At 55.6% G+C, this 19,701-nt stretch overlaps 7 protein-coding genes across 7 annotated transcripts; 3 read left to right on the top strand and 4 right to left on the bottom strand.

Moving 5' to 3' along the window:
- Window positions 1-468: 468 nt before the first annotated feature.
- ACO1O0_004378 (3'-5'-exodeoxyribonuclease) lies at window positions 469-1,756 on the top strand (the record flags this gene model as incomplete). The annotated part of the gene is made up of 3 exons (XM_083193818.1): window positions 469-540; window positions 602-779; window positions 834-1,756. 3 exons carry the CDS (start codon window positions 469-471, stop codon window positions 1,754-1,756), a joined length of 1,173 nt encoding a protein of 390 aa, XP_083050766.1.
- Window positions 1,757-1,830: 74 nt separating this feature from the next.
- CHL4 (centromere protein Chl4/mis15/CENP-N) lies at window positions 1,831-3,348 on the bottom strand (the record flags this gene model as incomplete). The annotated part of the gene is made up of 1 exon (XM_083193817.1): window positions 1,831-3,348. The coding sequence occupies one exon, from the start codon at window positions 3,346-3,348 to the stop codon at window positions 1,831-1,833; it is 1,518 nt and encodes a 505-aa protein (XP_083050765.1).
- A 2,969-nt stretch (window positions 3,349-6,317) lies between these two features.
- ACO1O0_004376 (uncharacterized protein) lies at window positions 6,318-7,703 on the top strand (the record flags this gene model as incomplete). Its single annotated transcript, XM_083193816.1, has 2 exons — window positions 6,318-6,597; window positions 7,171-7,703. The coding sequence occupies 2 exons, from the start codon at window positions 6,318-6,320 to the stop codon at window positions 7,701-7,703; spliced, it is 813 nt and encodes a 270-aa protein (XP_083050764.1).
- Window positions 7,704-7,996: 293 nt separating this feature from the next.
- On the bottom strand, window positions 7,997-8,590 carry ACO1O0_004375 (uncharacterized protein; the record flags this gene model as incomplete). Its single annotated transcript, XM_083193815.1, has 2 exons — window positions 7,997-8,334; window positions 8,356-8,590. 2 exons carry the CDS (start codon window positions 8,588-8,590, stop codon window positions 7,997-7,999), a joined length of 573 nt encoding a protein of 190 aa, XP_083050763.1.
- Window positions 8,591-9,738: 1,148 nt separating this feature from the next.
- Window positions 9,739-11,634, bottom strand: ACO1O0_004374 (pyridoxal phosphate-dependent transferase; the record flags this gene model as incomplete). Its single annotated transcript, XM_083193814.1, has 7 exons — window positions 9,739-10,009; window positions 10,072-10,151; window positions 10,207-10,330; window positions 10,384-10,396; window positions 10,461-10,824; window positions 10,891-11,366; window positions 11,535-11,634. 7 exons carry the CDS (start codon window positions 11,632-11,634, stop codon window positions 9,739-9,741), a joined length of 1,428 nt encoding a protein of 475 aa, XP_083050762.1.
- Window positions 11,635-14,278: 2,644 nt separating this feature from the next.
- Window positions 14,279-15,304, top strand: ACO1O0_004373 (uncharacterized protein; the record flags this gene model as incomplete). The annotated part of the gene is made up of 2 exons (XM_083193813.1): window positions 14,279-14,405; window positions 14,460-15,304. The coding sequence occupies 2 exons, from the start codon at window positions 14,279-14,281 to the stop codon at window positions 15,302-15,304; spliced, it is 972 nt and encodes a 323-aa protein (XP_083050761.1).
- Window positions 15,305-16,026: 722 nt separating this feature from the next.
- Window positions 16,027-18,308, bottom strand: ACO1O0_004372 (uncharacterized protein; the record flags this gene model as incomplete). The annotated part of the gene is made up of 4 exons (XM_083193812.1): window positions 16,027-16,487; window positions 16,538-17,549; window positions 17,615-18,058; window positions 18,120-18,308. 4 exons carry the CDS (start codon window positions 18,306-18,308, stop codon window positions 16,027-16,029), a joined length of 2,106 nt encoding a protein of 701 aa, XP_083050760.1.
- Between the last annotated feature and the right edge of the window lie 1,393 nt (window positions 18,309-19,701).

Here is a 19,701-nt window from a genome sequence, read left to right as displayed (position 1 = left end):
TGCTGCGACTTATTCGAATGTAAATATTCTCTCAAATTTGTTCAGTTTGATGTCCCGAACTTGTGCTAGAAGGACTTCCACAGTCATCACGGTGTCGCGAACCCTTGTCTGTCTGCTTAGCGATGGTGGGGCAGCTGGCGCTGACAGGTTCGCGAGATCACGTGATGTCTTATTAATTGATTGAGGCGAGCCAGGGATGCTGGCGGCAAAGCCTCGGGGCTAAGATGCTCACTCACATTGGTCACTTCCACTCCACCACCTGGCATGAGAATCTACCTGGCTAGGATCCAATGATAGAACATTCATGGTGGCTGCAGCTTGAGTGACTCACTGGCCATCCTGTTCAGTGTCATTTCCGTTCGTTTCACTGTTAGTTAAATGTCGTGGAGCCGAACACTTTATCGAGCGCCCTTCCAAATCCTACGACCAACTCCTCAGCATCCTGTCCGGGCATTCAGACAAGCCGCGATGGCCTCACCGGCGTCACCGCAGCCAGACTCGGCGCCTACAAAGCCGGCTTACACGCCCAGATACATTGATGTATGCCGCCCAAATAGTCTCCATTTTTAAGTTTTACACTGACAAATACATTATCTAGTAGATCGGCATCAACCTAGCAGATCCAATCTTTCGTGGAAAGCACCATGGCAAACAGCGCCACCCAGACGACCTTGATGCCGTCATCGGTCGGGCCAAGGAGGTTGGATGTTCCAAGCTCATGGTGACGGGCTCCGACTTTGAGAGCGCCCGCGCCGCGCTGAAGCTTTCTGAGGAATTTCGTACGTGAGGCGCTCAACCGTGCAACCCATCATGAACTAACCCCCCCTACGCAGCCGGAACCGTCTATGCCACTGCTGGAATCCACCCCTGCAGCAGCTCCATCTTCAGCGTGCATCATGTCCCGCACGAGTCGGAGCACACAACGCCGTGTGACCCCGACCCCTCAGCGCCCCTGCCCGATGACCACGAGCCGGACCTAGCCAAGTCGGCCGAGATCATCACCGAGCTCACCGACCTCCTCGACGAGGCACGGTCCTCGGGCCGCGATCATCTCGTTGCCTTTGGCGAGTTTGGCCTCGACTACGACCGTCTGCATTACTGCTCCAAGGCCATCCAGCGGCACTCCTTCGCCGCCCAGCTCAAGGTGGCCGCCGCGCTGGAACCTCAACTCCCCCTATTCCTGCACTCCCGCGCCGCCCACGCCGACTTTGTGGGGCTGCTGAAGTCGGCATTCGGCCCGCAGCTCGAGAAGCTCCAGAAGGGGGGCGTGGTGCACAGCTTCACCGGCACAATCGAGGAAGCCCAGGAGCTCATGGATCTGGGCCTGTATATTGGCATCAACGGCTGCAGCTTCAAGACGGTCGAGAACTGCGAAGTTGTCAAGGCCATTCACCTCGACAAGATGATGATTGAGACAGATGGGCCCTGGTGCGAGGTCCGTCCTAGCCATGAAGGGTACAAGTACCTGATAGAGAAGAAGGAGCCGGTCCAGAATGGGGCGGCCCCCGAGGCCAAGCCACAGCCCCAGAAGCCCAAGAAGAACCAGAAGAAGGAGCCCGAGGTGCCGGATCGCTTCAAGGTGGTCAAGAAGGAGAAGTGGGAAGAGGGCGCGATGATCAAGGGCCGCAACGAGCCCTGCAGCATTGAGCGGATAGCTAAGATTGTGGCGGGGATCCAGGGTGTTTCACTAGAAGAGGTCTGTGAGACGACATGGAGAAACACTGTGAAGGTATTTGGCCTTGGGGAGGAGGTATAGACTTGAAGAGGCGTAAACGCATAAAGGGGGTATCCATAGACATAACCAAGAGAGCGCGCATGTTCGTTGACCATTCATATCCCGGAGCCCTTGTGCCCCCTTATTCGTCCGTGCCTCACAACGCCCGTGGTCACCCCTTCCTCGCCCGTCATCCAACCAGGCATCCTCTCGCCGTCCACAATACCAGCTTCAACAAGCTGCCGGATGCCAGCAAAGACATGAGATCCACTAAACGCGATTTTGAGCGAGGGTGTCCATTCTGACGACTGCCCAGTATCATCCGGGTCCTCTTCGTCGTTTTGGTTTGCCTGTTGAAGCATAGTATCAACCTTGCTTCGCCTCCGGTTTGATCTCGCAGGCCTTTCCTCTTCCTCTTCAGATTCCTCGACCGTGTCGGCCGGAGGGAATGGGTCCTGTAGGACTAATTCCACCCTCTCCACTCCTTTGTCGTCCGCCATGCGACTTGAGTCGCCGAAACGAGCCTCTGCTATGAGTTTGGCCCGCTTTCTCTCCCGCTGAGCCAGGTTCACAGGAGCTTTTCGCTTCCGACCCTGCTCAGACTCGGAAAGCCCTTTTGAAAGCGGTGGCGGTGGAAGAATCGAATCAAGCGGCGACTTTTTGCTTTTGTCATCGGCATAGATGCTCCAACCCCCGCCCGCGGCATTGGTCTTCCCTGCCCCCTTCTTATCCAGGAGAGCCCACAAATTGCGACTGGCCAAGCTTGTGGCCTTGACGGTGAAACGCTCGCGCGGGCGCGATAGAGCCTTGGGTACACCATCCACAACCAGACGCTGCAAACTTTTGGAGTCGCCCAGAGCAACGGGCCCAGTGCTTTGTACCTTGGTGATGTATATCGAAGGGGAGCCGTCGGGGAAGGCGAGGTAGATTGTGCGAGAGGTATCGAAGTTGGCTGTCGTGCCTGTCTGATCCAGGCTGGACAGTGCCAGGTCGGTGCTGTACGGGGAGTCGACGACGAATATCCTCAGCAGCAGGAGGGGGAGGGACTCGGGGCGGTAGAAATGGTAGTGTGCTTTGACATCGGGCAGGACTTGTTCCTGGAGGTACTGTAAGAAGGTGGCAGGGTGGAATCGAGGTATCTTGAGGCTCTGCCTGTCGACCTTCAGCACCTCGTCCTCGCCGGCGTCCTGGGACGGTTGCTGTAACGGGAGGATGTGGTAGGCACTCCACTTCTGCGACGCGGGATGCTCGTCGATGTAGGAGAAGTCGGCCATAGCGAGTTGGTAGAGCGTCATGCCATTGCGCCAATCGCCCTCGAGAATGCGACTGACGACGTCACGTTTAGATCCCTTTTGTTGTCGCATATCCTCGTACAGCTGACGGAGCTCGTCAATGGAGCGGCACGGAGGGTACAGATCGTCCATGTCTTCATCGCCATCTTCGTCCTCCCCCGGGGGTCTGCGCAGATACGGCACTGCATTCTGGATAGCTGAGTCGTCGAGCCAGTCCAGAGCCAAGGTAATGAGAGATTCGCGGGATAGTCGGGTCAGGGATTTGATGACAGCAAAGTTGGCCGAGTCGACGCGCAGTGTGGAAGGGAGTCGCGTCTTAGTGGGAACAGATATTCGGGCCATGGTGAGCTGTGAAGGACCAGCATTGCCCCGTAATGCATTGATATTACCCAGCAGGGCGAAGCCGGTGATGGATGACGAGGCTACGGGCAGAAAGTCAACAAGGCTGCCCCGCGTGGGGACCAAGACGCGATCGCCTATGGCAGACGCGTCGGCCAGGTTCCAGTCTGCATTGCTTGGCAAGTTAGCTCTGCGCACAGGTTCGAAACCGGCGCCCAATAGATGGGCACCCCCGTACACGCGCACCCGGTTTGATTAGTCAGCAATAGCCCCTATAAATCCCCCCCTTCAGTGCCCAGGTGCCCTGAGGGCCCTATAATCACTAGCCCCCACAAAATCACTAGCAACCACGATGGACCTCCCACCTCAATAGGTTTATGATTCACAACAAGACCTTGCATTAGATCTTGCAATTTACGCGGCAACTAGTAGATATAAATTTATCATTCGGCGCTCACGTTTATTTTGGCACGGCTCTGAGCGACCTACTATCTTATACGCTTATAATCGCTGGCGTCAAGGCTGCCAATTTTCAATCCTAGCCAAAGAAGACTCTTACAGCTTATGGCATCTTAAACATCGCACTAAAGACCGATTTTCCCACCATAACCACGGGCCCCTATAGCCACGAGAGCCCCAGCAGCCACAAGAGACCGAGCCGCAGGAGCCCTCACTACTATTGATTGAGCCGCTGGAGAAGAAATTACCTACCTGTAACAAGTGCCATATAGCAGGCCATAGAAGGGGTGCAAAATGCTGTATTTTACGTGGTCAAGATAGTCCATAAGATAGTTTACTATTATAGGGCCCTCAGGGCACCTGGGCACTGAAGAGGGGGATTTATAGGGGCTATTGCTGACTAATCAAACCGGGTGCGCGTGTACGGGGGTGCCCATCTATTGGGCGCCGTTCGAAACCGTCGAGATGACTAAGCTTTGGCGGACCGGAAAAGATTACCGAACGCAGGCATCCGGTAATCTGTGGAACATGAGGGGCAGAGGGGCAGAGGGGCAGAGGGGCATTATTGATTCAACAAACTTCCATTCTCGCAGACGGTTAGCATTTGCATGTTAAACGAAGACTTTGTTAATAAAAAATAATTCATCTGTACTGAACAACAACACAGGAAACTATAGATTTTTTTTTCCAGTTTCATGGTTGTCTGGGGAGTTGCTTGGAAACGGTGATGGTAATTCGGTGTCCCGCGCACCAGTTCCCTTTCAGCTGCTCCGGTCACGGAGGCTAGTACCAGTTAGGTCCTACCGACGGCCTTCATTTTTTATCACTGTGGCTGAGTAATACTCTTAGCTGGCGGCTCCGGATGGCTTTTCGATCTAGATAATAAATACCACACTGGTCCCAAGAAGAGTTATTGGACCCCAAGCTACACAATAGATACACACGTGCAATAGCGCGAGAGTCCGTTGTGAACCCCCCGCTCGCGAAGATGACGGTTTGGGTGGAGGGTCCTCAGCTTACAAACCACGGAAACATCGTATCAATGATTTCCCCACTGCGTCGCCCGATAATGGCCGTAGTGAGCTCGGACTCTCGGCCAGGGACCATCTGTGGCCTAACGCCATGGCCCAGCTATGGGTAGGGGCTCATGTATGTTTGATGAAGCGTCGCATCGGGATTGGTTGCCGATTGGCTTCCGATTCAATGTGAATAATTCCTATTGCTCGTCCCATGCCACTGGCACCACCGTTACTACATTAGGGTCTTCGACAGGCTGTCTTAGAAATCACGACATCGCCTGGTCCACTTGCACCAGCCTGTGCCTGCCGAGATTCGGGAGAGCTCACCGAATAAAGGCTCCCGAAATGGTTTTCGAGGCGGATGTTATCTGAGGCATGCTAGAACAATGGGCGCATGGTTTCGCCAGGCGTCAGAGCTCCCTGCGAATTGGCCATTAAATGCATCAGTGTACTACGTACGACTCGCGAGATGGTCGGAGCAAGGAACGGGGCTCAGACTTTGTCGCCTCTTTAGCGTCATAGACAGCCCACGGGCAGTCTTCTGAAAGGCGTAGCAACACAGTGCGCAAACAACGTGGGGCCAGTGCTTCCGGCGCAGCTTCATCCCACGCACCAGTGGCACCACCAGGGTCGTCAGAGGCTGCCAGGCTGCAGCAAACGCGACCCTAGATTTCGGATCTGACATTGAGCCTGCTTACCAATGCCCAGTCGAGTTCCCCAATACGACATTGCATTCATAATAGCAGGTGAATGAATTGGGCGAACCTGCTGGCCAAGAGATATTATCGTCAGAACGTGCCTTCGAGGAGCACAGGGGGCAATTGCGAGCGCTGGTCGAAGAAGCCACATGCAATAATAGTACGGCTTGACTCGAAGTTTTCACATCGGCAAACAGCCGGCCAAGGGAACCGATACATAGAGTTGAGCGTGGGAAGTCCCGACTATTGGCCCCCACTCTTGAGTCTGGAATTCGAATGTAGTCAGGGGCCAGCTCCTGAGACATACGCACTGTAAATTTACTGTGCGTTGTCGGCGGCTGCTGGTGCAACTGGCCCACTGAAGTGCCCACAAGCAGCCTGTCATGCTTGTCCGGCTGGCCGCACCCAGAAAACCCGCAGACTCATCAACTCCGTTCTCCCACCATCCAGTCGTCCACCACGAGCTTCAATCAACATCACATAACACCCATCACCACTGCGTGCTACGATCGCGATACAGCGCCTGAGATTCGACGAGGCATCATCATCGCCTACTGCATAGACGCCGCAGACCAACCACACAGCCAACCCGTGACTGCCGGATTGCCGGATTGCCGACTGCGTGTGCGACACTTGTCCCTGGTCGCACTCGCCGCTCCCGCCAGGCCGCTCCTCATCATAACGACGAGAGACTGACCAGCATTACTACCTCTTTTCGCCAAGTAAATGCTCGGGAGCTTTTTCTACTCTCCCGGCCATTGAATTACCTCTTCGGAGAAGTGCGAACCACAACCTAATGTCGACCTACAACGGCCGCCGAGGCCCCAACGTGTCCCAGTACCTGCGGGATCTTAACACTATCAGCCCTCAAGACTCTACGAGAGACGAAAACTTCAACATGGAGGACGAACTCGCTTTCTTCACCAACACCCAGTTCTTTGATCTGGACTCGGGCCGGAATACAGACTTCCAGGCGCCGCCTGTCAAGCCGGACCCGGTGGCCACCCCCGCCGGGTCCAGCACCGAGGATCCGGCCTCAGTCATGGGCGACATCTCCAACATGGACTTCATGAATGGTAAGTTGCCAGCGATTTCTGTTTGTTTTCTCTTGCTTTTCCGCCATCATCCAGTCGCCATGCCCTCTGTTCTGGCACGCGCAAGTCGTAATCCCATCATACACCACCCCTCTTCAGCAGCGATCACAAGGCAATCACATCCCAATTCACCCACGAGACGACACACTTCACAAAAGTCACACGCTTCACACTCCTCCTTCCATGTCCGACCCCCACGCTCCTCGCTGCATCCATGCCAGGGAACTGCGCCGTCGTCCCGCGTTGTTGTAACCTTGGTGTGGGAGATGCCATAGGCTGGGCCCCACCTACAATGCAGATGACAAATTGGCTGCGATGGCGCAATATCTCGTGATTTGCTCCTAATCGCCCCGGCACGCCTGAAGCAGCGGCCATCGCCGTCCATCATCCTGTCCTTGGCGGAGCCAAAGGGGCATGCATCGCTCCTTCTACCTCACGATGTTATTATTATTATTCACGTTGTTTTCTGCCGTTGTTCAGGCATCCCCCCTAACGGCCATGGTTTACCGTCACTGCCACTTGTTGAATCCTTGACTGACGAGCGCATCATGACAGGGGAGTTCAACTTCTCCGACTTCAACGCCTACCAGGCACCCTCCATGAACGCCTTCGCGGATGGTTCCCACAACTTCCAGCCTCTCCAGCCCGGCCAAGGTGCCGCTGTCTACAACAGCCAGGTACACACGCCTCAGCAGCACGCCCAGTACCCTCAGCCCGCCTCAGCCCGCAGCAGTGACAAGCGGAAACCTGACAATGCCCCTACCCCCAGCCGGGGCGCCAACCTCGAGGAGGCTTCGCGTGTCGCCGCCGAGGAGGACAAGCGGCGGCGGAACACGGCAGCTAGCGCCCGCTTCCGCGTCAAGAAGAAGCAGCGAGAGCAAGCCCTCGAGAAGTCGGCCAAGGAGATGAGCGATAAAGTCTCGACCCTTGAGAGCCGGGTGTCCCAGCTGGAGACGGAGAACAAATGGCTAAAGAACCTTCTCGTTGAGAAGAACGAAGGCATCGAGGACATCACCACCCTGTGGAAAGAGTTCACCAAGCAGGCCGGCAAGCGGGGCAAGCCCGAGGCCGCCAAGGAGGACCGGTAGACGCCGGTCGACCAAGGACGACAAGCCAGTGCAGGGCTTCCCTCACAGCTTACGGCCGGGGATCATCATTCTGCATATAACGGGGAAGGGTGAGGCGTTCTAGGCGGCGGCGTTCAAGTCTAATTGGCATATGACGGGTTATGATGGGATCTCGGGATATGCGGGACACCCGCGGTCGGTTTAACGACTAAGAAGCGAGCTGTGGGATATATGCGGTTTACAGGCGACGCATAGACGTGGCGCTGTCAAGCTACAAATGAATTTACTGTCTGATACCATGATGAAAAACTAAGTTAAACGCTACTCCCACCACCACGAGCACCATCCGTCCCTCCTGTCGTGCTACCACCACTATTACTACTCGTACCCTCCTTGGCCTTGAGCGCCTCCAGCCGTGTCTTGTTCCTCCGGTTCAGCAGCCTCAGCGTAGTCTCCCTCTCGTGCGCCGTCATATCCGCCCAGTTGGCCACCCTCCCCGTCGTCCCATCGGCGTTGACAACCAGCGGGCCGAGGTGGCCCAGCCGAACCGTCGACGACTTGCCGCCGCTCACGTCCAGGGTGATTGGCTGGCCCTCACCGGGGGCCGGCAGAGCTGCCGCTGCCGCTGCTGCTGCTGCTGCTGCTGCTGCTGCTGTGTCAGCAGGAGAAACACCGGCGGCACCGCCAGCAGGAGAAACATCAGCGGCAGCGCCGTCCCCCACGCGGCCGCGGCCGTTGTCGTCGGGCCGTTCCTGTCGCGTCGCCCCTGGACCCTGCTGGGAGGAGGGGGGCGCTGCTTGGCGGGCCGGCTGGTGGTGATGCAGATGGCGATGACGAGCAGGGAGGCGCGGCGGCCAGAGGAGGAGGGCGCGGCGCGGCGATTGGGCGAGGACGCGGGGGAAGGGCATGGCGTGATTAGGGGTCGCGGTGGTGAGATGGGGGGTTTGCAGGGCGCGGATGGCGGCAGCGGCGAGAGGAAGAGACACGGGATGCGGTGGGTTTTAATCTATCTGAGCGATTGCATGTGCGGGAGGTGTGGCAGGCGAGTGGGGTGTATGTGTGTGTGACGGGAAGATGGGAATCGCGGGGATGCCGCGGGATGCGAGATTGGCGATGGTGATGGTGGTGGTGGGACTTGCTTGTTGGATGAGTTTGAGGTTAGGCGGGATGAAAAATTGCGTGCATTGAGGGAATGTTAGCCGCGGTTGGTCCATCCAGGCATCAGCAACTCGCCGAAGAGTCAGTCACCTAGGTACGCAAAATTCCTGTACAAAACCAGCAAAGCCTAGTGCCAGCCGAATGACTATGGATTGTGATATGCTGCATTCCTCGATTTGATATTCCAGTATGGAGTATCGAGTACGGAGTACAGCCACTCTGTCAATCTAGGTCGTGGCTGGGGGGTTCGATGGCACGCGCCTCATCCGATCGCTCAGGAGAGCTCGGAAGCACCGGCAGTACAAAGGGAATTAGGCATTGCATGCAAGCATTGATGGTGAGAATGACATCTAAAGGGGTCCAAAAATCAACATCCACGGCTCGACGGTGAGAAGTGCAAAGACGAGCTGCCAGTCAAATGTCGCCAAGGCCGGCACGCCGAAACCTCCACCCACCGTCTCATCCGGCTCCGACACCGAAGTGGGGCCGGCTCAAAGGGTCCGTGACGGTTGCCATTCTGCGATTCCGAATCTTTGTCCCATGGCGTGTTGAGTATTTTACGTCTTATGAGAGATTTATGGATTTAAACAAGCGTACTGAGGAGAGTTCCGGTCGGGCCCAAAAAGATTCAGACTAAATACGGGACATCCCCGTTGTTATATCAAATCCAACGGCTGGCTGCGCGAAAAGCTACTGAATGCAAGACAAACAGAGTAACAACGAAATCTGCGGACTCTAATCCCACCAGGGCGTCAATCAATCCCACCATCACCTACGTTAACCATTCTCACTTACACCCCAAGAAGTACTATTCGGATCAACTCGCCCCCCCTAGTACCCTTGAAACGAATCATCCGAGAGTGAAATTAAGCCACCCTCCTGTGCCTAAAGAAACATGTTAACAGTGGAACTGAGATGCATCGGACAAGAGTACTCGCTTGTTCACAACGCGCTCAATGCCGTCGAGTCCATTCTTGAGCACCTCTATTCTTGGTCCGTACGAGAAGCGCACAAAGTGGTGGCAGGGACTGTCAAACAGGTCGCGACGTCGCGAGGGGTTGAGGTCAAAGAAGATGCCAGGAACGACAATGACCTTCTCTTCCAGGCAGGCCTGGAAGAAGTTGAGGCCGTCCGAGATGGGGCCGGGGAGACCCTCGAGGTTCAGCCAGCTACAGATTTGCCATCGTTAGCAGGTGTGTCCATTTAGCACACAGGTAGGGGGCGTGTTTACAGGTAGAAGGTGGAGTCGGGGACGTATTTAATCACAAAGCCCATTTCTCGGAGGCGTCTCACAACCATGTCTCGCTTGTCCTATAAAAGGGGTCAGATGCAATCACGTAGATCTGGGGCACCAAATGGCACTTACACGGAAGTGACGCTGAAGGTGGATCATCTCAGACTGGACGAGAGAAGGCTCGAGCATGGGAACAGCGGCCTCCTGGAAGGGATGGGCAGCGCCGCCGTCCAGATAGCTGCCGCAAGACCCAATGCTACAGATCTGTCGTTAGTTCAAGAATACTACGGTTGTCTTCATGCCACGTACGCAGAAATGTACTCTATCAATTCTCCTTGTGAGCCTTCATTTTCCTTGACAATAACACCAGGATTTGGGAGACTCACCCTTGGGACCCAGAATCCACGCAATCCGCCAGCCCGGAAGACGGAAGCGCTTGGTCAGGCCATCAATGATAAGCACATCGTCCTCGTCCACGTCCTGGACATTCTCGGCGGCAGAGATGGTGCTGCCATCGCAGTTGCTGGTGTAGTTGTAACCCGAGTAGAATTCGTCGCTGATGAGTGTCGCGCGGCCACGACAAATATCCTGGATCTCGGCAAGCTCTGGGTTGGCGACGACGCGGCCCGTGGGGTTGCGCGGGTTCGAGGTCAGGATGACGGATGTGCCACGGGCAATCTCCTCAGCAATCTTGTCCGGGTGGATATGGTAGCCATCCTCCTCAGACAGGGGCACAGGAATGGCGGCAAACTAGGACTCGGTTAGCTGTCAGCTCCAGGTGGTCTAGCTTTTGGCAGAGTTAGAGGCAAGTCGCACATTCTTGAAGAGACTCAACATCTCATTGTAGGCTGTGTAGTCGGGAAGGAAGAAACTCAGGTACGAGTTGCCCAGGACGGCAGCGATACGAATCAGACCAGCACGACCACCGGGGACAATAGCGACGTTCTCCCAGGTATACAGGCTGTCCTTGCCCTTGCGATGGGTCTCGTTGTACAGCTTGGCGACGGCCTCTCTCAGCGGGCGGATACCGGCAGTGGGGCCGTACTCTCGGCCAGCCATGGATATGTCAATTGTCTTGGGGCGCTCGAAGCAGCCGGCAATCTCGTCCTCAACCTCGGGGGCACCCTGGCCCAAGTTGGCCCAGGAGTCTGGGTCCTCGAGGAAGCCGTACTCGGAGGCTCGCTCAGTGCACCAGACGACGCCAGTGGAGGAGCGGCTAGCGTCGAGGCCGGCGTGGGGCATGTGGCCTTCGTGAGCATTGCGAAACTGGCGATGGACCTTGGACTGGACCTCTGTTTGTCCCGATGCTTAGCTGGTAGCCACATAATACTATAATAGGAGTAATAGGTCTTGTTGAGGTGGTGGGAGGAGGTGAGAATTGCGGGGGAGGGGTCGAACTGGCGGTGGGCGTATGGGATGGTGGTGTTGGGTGGGCAAGCTTGTTTCATTCTAAAACTCACCATTCAGGCCAGGCTCGCCAGCAAGACTGCCGCGACGGATGGCGGGTTTGGGGGCACCCGTGTGGCGGTTGATGGAGAATTTGCGCCCGCTGAAAGCCATGGTGTTGGTGTGTTGATGGGGTCGTGAGGTGTAAGCTGGTGATGTCCCAAGGTTGTCGCTCAACGGGTGGGTGAGCTGGAGCTGGGGAAGGTGGGATTTTAGGAGGACAGAGTTGCTCGCACGAGGCCTCCTTGTTTAATAAATGCGCCAGAGCGCCAGAGCGCCAGAGGGCCAAAGGGGTCACTGGTTGCAGGACTTGCAGGGCAGCGCGGGTGCCGGCACGGTGACGGCGATGGCAGTTTCGGGGCGGCCGTGTGAATAGCCTGGAATAACTGGACGAGACAAGATGACGACGGGGTCCAAGACTCCAGGTTGGGTTGGAGAACCGCAGGATGGGGAGGCGACGAATCCTTTGCAGCCCAATCTGGCACCTCAGCCTGGCACCCCCGTGCGATTTGGACTTGCCTTACCCATACACGAATACCTAACTTAGGTACGGATATAAGCAGCTTGATGGCACTTGCACAGTTGCACTTGCCTTCTTACATGCAGGCTGCAGAACCCCCAATTTGAACACGATGCGTCATATAGCGGTGGGCTCGGACAATTTCCGACGTCAGCTTTGGACAAACAGCGGAATCAATTAAAACAGCCCAAGATTACAAGTAATAGTATGTAGACCTCCTAACAAGTCGGCGTCGGGGTGGCCTGATCCTTGAATCATGAGGGATTTGTCCATGTAAGCCTCGTGAAGCCCTGGCGATGTGACGCTTCTTGTCTTAAGTTTCGGTCGCAGAGGGGCTCGTGCTAACCAAAAGACCCTGTCTGACTCCTTGCTTGAGAGGTGCCATGTTCTCATTCTCGTGTCCGGCGAGACTTCCCAAATCGAAAAATAGAACCTTTATTGACCCCGTGGAAAAATATTTGTACGGCAGTTTGCACCATGCGAAAAATACGGTAGAGGCTGAACTGTAGGGTAGGTACTAGGATGCCACACAGGGCAGTTCATAGGACTCCGTGGCTGGGGCGGCGTCGTCGTGGACGGTGCGCCGGTAGGTACCACCCATCCACGGCCTCCCACAGCTCACATCTTACACCTTTACAAAACCGTACAAACATATCTGGGCCATTTGACCACAACGGCAAAGAAAATATCCAGCACGAACAGAGTCCCTCACTTTGGCGTTGGGCACAAGAAATCCACCCGACCGAGGATGATGGCCCACTCACCATACAGGCGACCAACGCAGTCGTCTTCTACCGCCAAGTTCACCCGTCACGTTTTGTGAACTTCCTCTCTGTCGCTATTAAGCAATACTCCAGATGTCGAAACGCGGTTAGATCCTGCGGCGATCCAGATGACATAGTGAAATCTACGATGAGTACGAGGAAGAATGACCCCCGAGGGCCTTGGAACCCTTGGTTCTCCGACTGCTGCCCTCTGTACGACTGTCCGAGATTGAGAACCCGACTACCTGTCCACCGCGAGTACGTTGTGCGCCGGACGTGGTCGACGATCAGCTGCAGCCGGTTCAACTCGACACGAGGAATACCGACTGGATTAACCCTGGTTAAAGCTTCGCAGGTGACTTCGACTCGTGAACGCAATCCTACCCATCCGACATCGAGTTATGGCACAAGTGCGACACGGACACCTTGATTCAGCCACCAAAGCCAGTGTTCGTCACCGATAAGTCTGACACCCTCGTCATCTACTACTTCAGGAGGAGCCATCGCTCAAGTCGGCCGGACTAACTACTCGACGTGCCTGAGAAGCCGGATTGTGGCTGCCAGTCAAGAGAATCGGATAAACGCCAGCCGCCTGGGGCGACGCCACCCGATCACGGACAGTGGCGATGATGGGCGGAGTGCGCGAGCTCGGAGATGGGTGGATGAGTACAATGCTGAGTATGCCGTAGGTTGACTGGGGTTGCCCATAAGAGCCGCATGCAATAAGTCGAGTGGTTCATGCGAGGCCCAAGAGTCTGCAAGGGTGAGGCTCATGTTCGCTTAGATCTGAGATGGAGGAAGATTGATTACGGAAGTGTTTGAGATCGAGAGAACAAGCCACAGCCAGGCACACTTTTGTGGGCGGTGCTGCCATTCTACCTGTCCACCTGATTGGTGAGCTAGTCTAAGCCACCGCTGAGGCGCAACTCGGAGCCTCCTCCCTTGCCTCAACATTGCTACCTTGGGTGAATAAATCTTTCCTAGATACTACATCTCATCGCTCCGGCTTTGAAATCTATAATGCGCTAAGTGGTAGGCAAACCGTAAGTCTTATCATAAGGCTTTTACTCAACGCAATTGTGTAGTTTGCGGCTAAAAGTCTTACGGTGCAAGACTTTTGGCCGCAACCTTCGTATAAATACTACTACTCAAGTAAGTAGTAGTATGTTCATTCTGCTTGTAGTGACAAGGGAGCTGTACAACAAACAAACAAACAAACTTCAAGCCTCTGATTCACAAACCACCTGGGCGCAGCAAGAACAAAGCCATATTGACTTGCCGCTTTCGTTCAACAACTACCTCCTCGCCTTCTCACGGTATAAAGTCTCACACTGAGCTTCTCTAATTCACAACCAAACATCGCCTCCAAAGCCCAAGCCCATTACCGACTCTAGCCGCATAAGATCCCAGTATCCTCAGTAACACTAAGAACAACACAACCATGAGCAGACTCTTCTCATCAGTCCGAGGCAAAATGTTGCGCCGCTCGTCCTCAATTAAGTGCGATGGCAAGCCGGACGAAAAGTCCGCCTCCTCCAACCCCTTTGCCAGGAACACTGCTCCTGCTCCATCGCAGCAGACGCAGGCTCCCCAGATCAACAGTAAGAATCCGCAACACTTCAACAACTCCGGCACCATCTCTAACCTTTTCTCAGTCGGCGAGGCTCCTCCAGCGTACTCGGCCAACGCCCCCTCCAATGACCACACCTCTAGCGGACTCCAAGCGTTTCATCTTGGCCGCAGCGCCTCACCCGCCCCCAGTACCGCTAGCAGGGCCAGTCGTATCAGCATGGCTAGTATCACCAACGACGACGATAAGTACGCATTCCTCGCCACCTTTGACACCGTCTTCCTCATCGACGACTCGGGGTCCATGGCTGGGAGCAACTGGCGCGAGGCCCGCGACGTCCTCTCCCGCATCTCCGAGATCTGCACCGAGCGTGACAAGGACGGCATCGACATTTACTTCCTCAACCACAAGACCAGCGCCCGTGGTGGGCTCGGCCAGGCCGACGGCGGCTACTACAACATCAAGAGCCCGGCCCAGGTCCAGCGCATCTTCGACGAGTCCCGCCCCATGGGCGTTACCCCGACGGGCAAGCGTCTGCGCAGCATCCTCAAGCCATACACGGACATGCTCGAGCGTTCCCCGGATGTGGACGATGTTAAGCCTGTCAACATCATTGTCATCACCGACGGCGCTCCCACTGATGACCCGGAGAGCAGCATCATCCAGGCCGCCAAGAAGCTCGACCGCCTCGATGCCCCAACGTACCAGGTTGGCATCCAGTTTTTCCAGGTTGGAAACAGCCCCTCAGCACGTGATGCGCTCAAGCAGCTCGACGATGGCCTCGAGGAACTGGGTGTCCGCGACATTGTAGACACGGCGACCTGGGACGGCCCTGGTGGTGTGCTGACGGTAGATGGGATTCTCAAGGTTGTTCTGGGTGCCGTGGTGAGGAGGCTAGATCGTCAGAGCCGAGAATTTACGCGGAGTTAATACTAGGGTTAGCTTCGGGTGTTTTGTTTTTGGGTTTGTTTCGGACTCGTCGGCGTTCTGGAACCTATATTGGCATCCCAGGTCACAACAGCACTGGGCACGCGACGAGCAGCTTCTACTTGCAATAGACTTAGAATAGATAGCAGTGTCAGCAATTACACAACCACCTTCTCGCTACCGTACTCCGTAGCTGATAATTAAAATGTGCCTAACCGTTTTGTCCTGGAGGCAGCAAAGTTTGCCCCCTTACGCCTGATGTGTAGGAAAGAAATCCGTCTTGGCGGACGTGATATCCCCCAAGCCTCCATATCATCCAGAATTATCGATTAGGTCGCAAAGGCGTGCTAGGGAAGAGCCGAGGTGAAGCCGTTGCAATTGGCCCCATGCCTTCATATAAACCGCGCCTCGAAGAAGACGTACCCCTTTTCGTTCCCCCGTCGTCAAGCCATGATCCCCAAGCCTGTTTTTGTTCCTCGAGCGCCGTGCTACTCCTTTCGTATCAAAACGCCGTTGAAAGAAAAAACAGAACAAAATGAGTGTCAGAAAACCAAAAGAACTCCATGCGGACACTCGTCCCCAGGACCCCTCCATCGAGTCAGCATTACTTTGCGCCGTATTAGTGGTAGTTGTTGGGCTACCCTTATCATCAGAGGCAATCCCGTTGAAAAGACTAACTAGATTGCGGATGGACACACCCCGTAAGCACCCACCCAGTGCATCTATTACTGCATGCAAATCACGTCAGCCAGCGCAACCGAGTGCGCAGAGATGTTGGTCCCCGTGTCGTTGCGGCAGGTGATGACGGGGGTGGTCACCATGGCCACGCGCCAGTGCTTGGCCTGGAGCTCCGTGGGGTCCACGTCGGCGGGCCAGATGGGCACCATGCTCTGGCAGCTGAAGCGGCTGCCAATCTCGGGGAAGCGGAAGTCGAAGGTGAGGCGGCTGGTCAGGATCTTGGAGGACAGGTCCCACGCCTGGTCGGCGACGGCCGCGAGGTCATTGTAGGCGTCGTGGATGCTGGCGAGGGGGTTGAGGAGCGGCTGGAGGTTGGTGAGGAGTGTGCCGGCGATCTCAGACGTCTTGTTCTTGTAGAATTCGGAGTTGGGGTCATGGTTCTTCATGATGCCGTCGAGGATACCTGCCTGCTTGTCCAGAAGGGGCTGGCGGACAGACGAAGTTTGCCCTAGAGATGAATTAGCATATGAGAGAGAGAAGAAAACAGCCAAGACATACCGCGAGTCTGGAGCAGGTCTCTCTCGAGTTGCGCCAGGGCGTAGGTCGCGTCTCGATCAGCGCCCTTCCAGGCACCAGGAACCCAGACAAGATTCACCACATAGTCAATGACAACGCGGGTAACAAGGCACCGCTTGGCGTTCTGGTCCTTGAGATGAAATTGAAGGTACGAAGCAGCCTCCATCTCGGAGAGCGGAAGGTAAGTGCGCACAAGGATGGGCCACAGATCGGTCTCGGTGAGGAGGTGGTCATCATCGTGGATGGGCTCGCTTGCATGTCTATCAACGAACTTGCGGATGACCCCGTAAAAGTCTGAGACCTGCCTACTCCAGGCAGTGACCGAGCGCTCCGTGAGATGGATGAGAGGACCGCTGTGAGTGTTCCGAGGCACCATGGCGCCGTTGACGCTCCCAAAGCCGCTGTCAAAGCTCTCCTGCACACGACCACTGTAGCGGCTTCTGTGTCCAAAGGAGGTGCCGGGTCTGGAGGGGAGCTTCTGCGCGAACATGGAAGGTTGGAACTCGGGGGCATTTGGGCGATATCGTGGCTGGGTCTGGACGCCCCTGCGGGACGGTGCCCGTGCAAAGGTCGACGGCGAGACCAGGGCATTTCCAACAGACGCGGTGCGGCCAGATGCACCGTTGGCGTTCCCGTTTGCAGAGCCCCAGCCCTGGAAGTGGCGACTCTGGGGACGGGTAGATGGAGCTCGAGGTGGTCCAGCATGCAGAGGAGAGTAGCCGGTCGGGTGGGCGGTCGGAGGGCGGTCGATTTGCTGAAAAGCCGATGGTGCTCGGGGAGGAGCCTGAAAATCGCCATGGTTCCGAAGGTGAGGGTGTCCGCTTGCGGCTCTAAGAGATGACAGGCTCTCCGTGAGAACGCACTTGTCTTGGAGGGAGTCAGCCATGGTCTCGATGGCCTGGACAATCATGGCAGGGTCTTTGTGTTTCATGACCCAGAGCGAACGACGGTTATTGACCTGATCCTCGAGGTGTCGAATGATAGACTCAAAGTTCTGGGGACACAAAGTTAGAGTCAAAGCCTGTGTCTGCATAGGGCAGTCGACAACGGGGAGCTTACTTTGATCATCTCCTCTTGGCTGCTGGGCGAGCCATTCCCATTACGAGCCTTTTCCTTGAACTGGTTGAACTCGGCAGACAGGCCCTGCATATCCTCCATGATCTTCTTGACCTCGTGCTCGGCCTTTTCACGAGCTTCTCTCTCGTCCTTGAGCTCCCTGTCACGGTTTCGAATTGTCTGTGCCTTGTCCTCCAAGGCGGCCTTGGATAAGCTGGCCTCGAGCCCCATGCGTGCGACAGCCTTGTCCGTCTCCACGCTATCCAGCGTCAGGTTCATGATGGCGTCCACCAGCTGACTCGTCTCTTGGCTGATGAGCTGCGCAACTTCCTGCAGCCTTTTGATAATCTCGTTGGATTCGTTGGCCGAGACGCCTGGCATGCGACGCAGTGACGTCTGAACCTTGTGAAGGATTTCCTGGACAATCCGCGTCTTCTCAAAGGCTGGCTGGAGAGATCATTAGCTGGCCCGCCCGACGAAGTAGGGGAACACGAGGAAAGGGACATACGTGATTCTTGCTCATCTGCTTGATGCGCTCGGCACGGGCCTGGTCTGTCAGCGGCGCGGAAAAGTCCATGGACAGCGAGGCACCGCCTGTGAATCCGTTCTCCTCTAAACTATTACCACTAGATCTGTTCAGCGCATACAGCTGGTCGGACGATCCTTGGCCCGACAAGCTGGTGTCGCTGGTTGCCATTATCGACCGATTCTTTTGAATGGTATGAGGTATTGAGATAAGGAGTTAAGCTGCTAGTTGGCAGCCGTGTACAGAACCCGAGAGTTTGATCAAACCCAATAAGCTCCTGATTAAATATGAGTATCAGATTCCCAAGATGTCTAGAAGTCGAAGCGTTAGCGCTTATGAGTTATTCTTATGAGATCGTTCAGGAGTGTTCAGGCATGGGACAGTAATGGAAGCCTTTTGAGGATAACACCAAGAAAAGGAACTGCCCTCGGAGGGGAAAACGAAAATGACAGTAAATGCTGTCGAGGGAAAAAAAAGAAAGACAGTAGAGAGACCGACCGTAGAAGCCTGGTGAATCCAAGCGCGCGTGATCCAAACGACCCGTCACAACGCCACTACCTCACCGTGGCCCCCAAGTTAACAACTCCCAGATAGAAGGTAGATGGGTGGACGGTATCGCAAACGAGGGACTTCGTCGAACGGTGACGACGGTAGTAAAAAGGAAGTGTCACCAAGTGACGAAGGCTGGAGATGACCCTGCCTTGAGATACGATATCAGTTAGTCAAGTCAGCCAGGTGTGAAGTCGGGGACAGTGATGGGATGGAGGAGGGGGAGAAAACCAAACGAACGAGTGGCGGTGGGTAAGAAAACGAGAAAAAAATGAGTCGAGAGGGAATTTGTGAGAAATGCTTTATACAGTGCGGTGAGGTGAGAAGAATCTGAGAACTGGCGTCGAGGTTGAGAGGCCTCGCCAAAAGCGGGACAGGTGCTGCCAGTTGGCGGCCAAGTGTTTACACCCACTGACTATTTCTGCCCTTCTGAGAGAACAGAATACAGGACGAAAGATGGGATATAGGCAGGTATTCCAACAGCACTCACCTGGGGATGAAGGATTGGCCCCCGGACGGTCCCAATATGGGCTCCCGTCTCAGCGTTACACGAGACGGGGCGCGTCAGATATCGAGCAATATCGAGTCCGCCACGGCCCTATCCACGCACGGGCGGCAGCAGGAAAGCGGGCGGGATAAAGAGGGTCTAATGGGGTGGGTAGGGTCGGATGGAATCCAGGATGCAGAATCGATGAGATCGAGGTGTCAGGGGTATTGACCCAAGGGGCTGAGACGGCGAATGAAGTCTAGATATTGAAAGCGTCGCACTAAGGTAGGACGAGGTAAGAGATGAAGGATTGCAACATAACAGAGAGAGGACGACGTTGGGAGGACATCCTGTCGAGCGGACCCTGGAAATTGAGATGCCCCTGTGAGGGAGCCGGACTGGGAGATCAGACGGTGATTCACAGCCAGCTGCCCGCAGCTGGCCAAGTTACTCCCAGCAAGACAAGGCCAGTACCCGCGCCTAGTCACTTGCCGGATCAGCTCTTCCTGAGCCAAAAAGACCAAGTAA

The sequence above is a fragment of the Amphichorda felina genome, assembly GCF_050947745.1.
Source record: "Amphichorda felina strain 45539 chromosome Unknown scaffold_4, whole genome shotgun sequence".
In the NCBI taxonomy this organism is placed as follows: Eukaryota; Fungi; Ascomycota; class Sordariomycetes; order Hypocreales; family Bionectriaceae; genus Amphichorda; species Amphichorda felina.
This window is presented reverse-complemented; position numbering and strand designations above follow the sequence as displayed.